The following is a 3,773-nucleotide window of genomic DNA, read 5'->3' as shown; positions in this document are numbered from 1 at the left end:
TACATCTACCTTTCCTAGGACTTTAATGAAAAACCCAGGGACCAAAGTGGGCTGGGGAGGCAACTGAGGGGGAAGCGGCTTGCAAGATGCTGGACCCTCCTGGACTCCTGGGGGTCCCCACAAAAAGCCAAGTCCCGAGACAAGCCGGAGGTTGGGGTTATCTCTCCTCTCCCCAACTTCTCATCCCAGCAGCGAAGGGTCAGCGCTCAACATCCCCTCCCCACCCCATCTTCAATTTCCTGGTCTGCCCCGGGCTTTCAGAAGCTCCGGGAACCATCCACACTCGATGCCACAGACGCCACAGGCTCCACGACCGAGGGCCGTCTCCAGCTCAGCTTGGTGGGAAGGGGGACGGGCAGGAGCGCCGGACACTCAGCCGCCCCTGCGGCTTCCCGGCCCCGGGCGGGTGGCTCCTCCAGTGGCCGAGGCTCCGGATGTGTGACATGGCTCCAGGAGCGCCTGGGGCAGGCCAGGGCCTCCGCAGCGGGAGGGACCGAGGCGATGGCGGAGCCGGGTCCTCACCCCTCTAGTCAGCCAAACACGCCCCAGCGGCCCGGAAGCCCCTGGCTCGCAGCCAGTGGCTTTCTCTCTTTTTTAAACTTTCCGGCCTTGGCCATCACCGCCGATTGGGACAGGATTTCCAGCCCCCGCCTTCCCACCTCCACACCCTCCGTGCAGGCCCTTCCAACCTCCAGGGAGGTGACCCCCGCCCCCGGGCACCGTGAGTCCCTGGCCCCGGCAGACCCTCCCCCGCCCCCACCACTTGGGCCACCTGGAGCGAGCCGCTTCCCAAAGCGATCAGCGTCCGGCCGAGTCTGGGGCTGCTGCTGCGTCCGGGGAGGAACTCCCGCAGCCTCCAAAGGTCCAGGCCTGCCCGCAGCGGCATGCAGAACCGCCCCCAGAACCGCCCCCTACTCTCGCTCTCTTCGAAAGACCAGACGCGGGGGCGGGGGAAGTTTAAGGCCTGTTTTTTTTTTTTTACGGTGAAAATTACTTGCTTTTATTTATTGTTAAAACAACTTTATGAAATGATTTGCAATGCAAAATGTGGAAAACTGCTTTGAATAACTGGGAAAATAGCTACAGCATGGGAAAACGTATGTAAACAAACTTCACTGCCACCAAACTAGAATCTACTAATTTATCTCAGATGGCATCACAGAGTAGCAATGGCAGCTTCTGGTAAACGGAGAAACAGCAGCAAAGTCCTGCAGTGAAGCTGTGATTAATTACCAAACTGAACTGTTCACTCCACTAATCCTACAACTTCCCTACGTTTATCTGTCTATACATTCCTACTTACTACAGGACAAACACCCACCAAAGTGGTTCCAAAAAACAAATGAGATAGAAATTCACAATTATAAAACAAATCCAATAGAAGGCAGTGGAGGAAATTGGGAACTACTGCAAAGTTTTACTATCTAGTCCAGGTGATGAAAACAAAGTTTTTCTTTCAAGGCTGACCACTGTCAGGAATGAAATTAAGTATCAAAACTCTCCTCACTTCGCTAGGAGTGATTCTAGCTCTTCTTGCAAAGAGCTGAGCTGCTCCTTTTCTCGGTCTTCCTTTTGTTTCAGTTCATCCAGCACAGCCTGAAATCTGTTCTTGAGAGCCAGGTTTTCCACTTTCATGATGAGATCCTCCTGTCGCTTTGCCCTGTCCTGGGTCTCTTGGAGCTTGCCTTTCATGTTATCAATCTGTTTCTGAATTCCCATAACCAGCTGATTAGTTCCCTCGTTTTTTTGGTGGTGTTCATCTGACTCATTTAGCTTGTGCTGTAGCTGCCTTTCCAGATCTTCCTCAGTGTCAATGATGTTTATATCTTCTTCTTCTTGATGCTGTGTCTCATCTTCATCTTCACTGCTGCTGCTGAGATCGTTGAATATCTCCCGAAGCTCATCATGTTCTAATGAGTCATGGCCCTGCCTGTGGCCAGACATTCCTGGGGAAGAGATATCAAGGCCTTGATTTTCTGCTTCTTTTGTTTCATCTTCAGCAATTATTTCCCAACGGGTACTGACAGCTTCAGCATCTGTGCTCAGCAACCGCTTTACTTCTTTTTCCACATCTGGAGACTCAATATATTTCTTCTTTGCTGTCTTACGGAACCTTCTCTTTCTGACATTTTTTAGAGGCGGAGTAATTCCATGGTTCCATATAAACTTTTTCTCTTTGTCCTTATCCTTTTTCTTCGTTGCTTTGGGATCAGCAGTGGCAACTGGTTCCTCAACAGGAGGATAGAGATCACCATCAACTGTACAGACAAGCATCTGAGAGATATCAGCTGTCTTGTAAAAGGTTTTTTTATCGATGGTTTTCAAACTTTCCATAACACACGGCAGATCTACCAATTTTGATGCCAATGGGACCTGGTCCACTCTGACAATTCCATGACGCCCATCAGGGTGTGACTCAATTGTCAATCTGTCCTTCAGGTTGACATGACCAGACTGTACCGCCCGCCTCACAGTAGAGGCATACTCCGGAGGTAGGCGTAAGATAAACTGGCTCTCTAGTTCATGAGGAGCATCATCTTTGCTCTTACTCATCTTTATTTCTTCGTGACTCACTTTTTCTCTAATAACCACTTCTTGCACTAAAAAATTTCAGCTATTTCAACAGAAAGACCAGTTCTTTATAAATTGAAGTCTTTAATTACAAAGAGTTCTAGGTAGAACAGCAACTAAGCGTCTATTCCGAATTAAGCCCCAAGTCTTTCTAAATATGCTGTGACAATACCAGTCGTTAATGACGCATTGCCTTACTCAGGTCCATTTAAATGTTAGCTGCAATACCAAGTTCCAATCTCTAGATGCCGCTGCAGGACAACGCAGGGAAAGCAAATGGCGGCTCCTACGGAATGATTTTCGGCACAGAAAGTTAAGGCTCAGCAGATACTCCCAATCCACAAACTCTCCCGGAACAAAGATACGCAAAAAGCGGGGCGTAGTGAGCTCTCTTCGCCTCGGGTACTTACAATCCAGTAACGGTTGTAAGTCCAGTTTCTCCGGACAGGCGCGAGCGGGAAACGAAGCCACTCAGAGAAAGGCGGCCGGGAGCCGAGAGTCTCCTTCCGAATTCCTTTGCTCTTCCCGGCACTTGGCAAAGCGATCCGCTGATTATCGGTGAAATGGCTGAGGACGAGCAACGCGAAATCTCGCCAGGAACCGCAGCTCCGAACGCCAGATTCTGCAACTCCGCAGCTCAGGCGGCCTCCGTCCGTTACAGCAGACCTAGCCGAGAAAAAACAGCTGCGTCACCACACGAGACCGGCAGCTGCTGTGAGTCGCAACACGCCTCGGGCGGAAGTGCGAGCTGCCCCAGCGCGCGCAGGCGCAACGCGCGATTACGCTATCCGGCGTCTCGTCGTCTCGCGAGAACTTGGCCTCGCTCTCTTCGAAAGACCAGACGCGGGGCGGGGGGGAAGTTTAAGGCCTGTCTTTAAAAAAAAAATTTAACTCTTCAGATGCAAGAATTTGGGTGCCCTTGTCACGGTTATGAGCGCTCGGGTAGAACAACAGAAATGGGGGGTGCCGGAAATGGTGCAGGAAGACCCCTATAACCCTATAAACCTCTCCTCCCCCCTCGCAGTTACTATTAGCATTAAGAGATCCCAGTGCCTTCAATGCAGTAGTGCCTGTTTATAACTTTTCCCTGCTGGGTCCCCATACCCTAAACAAACCCCCTCCTCACGTTTTGCAATCACCAGCGCAAAGATCGCTCCCAAATCTGTGACCTCCCGGAGCTCTTGGGCCTCTCACCTGCTCTG

General features: G+C 51.0%; 1 protein-coding gene across 1 annotated transcript; it reads right to left on the bottom strand.

The window, feature by feature from the left end:
• Positions 1–953: 953 nt before the first annotated feature.
• Positions 954–2,894, bottom strand: LOC309798654 (transcription initiation factor TFIID subunit 7). Its single transcript, XM_082611172.1, has one exon. It carries the CDS (start codon positions 2,551–2,553, stop codon positions 1,504–1,506), a length of 1,050 nt encoding a protein of 349 aa, XP_082467298.1. The 5' UTR covers positions 2,554–2,894; the 3' UTR covers positions 954–1,503.
• Positions 2,895–3,773: the final 879 nt, after the last annotated feature.

Source organism: Mesoplodon mirus, assembly GCF_964341445.2.
Source record: "Mesoplodon mirus genome assembly, chromosome: 1".
Lineage (NCBI taxonomy): Eukaryota > Metazoa > Chordata > Mammalia > Artiodactyla > Ziphiidae > Mesoplodon > Mesoplodon mirus.
This window is presented reverse-complemented; position numbering and strand designations above follow the sequence as displayed.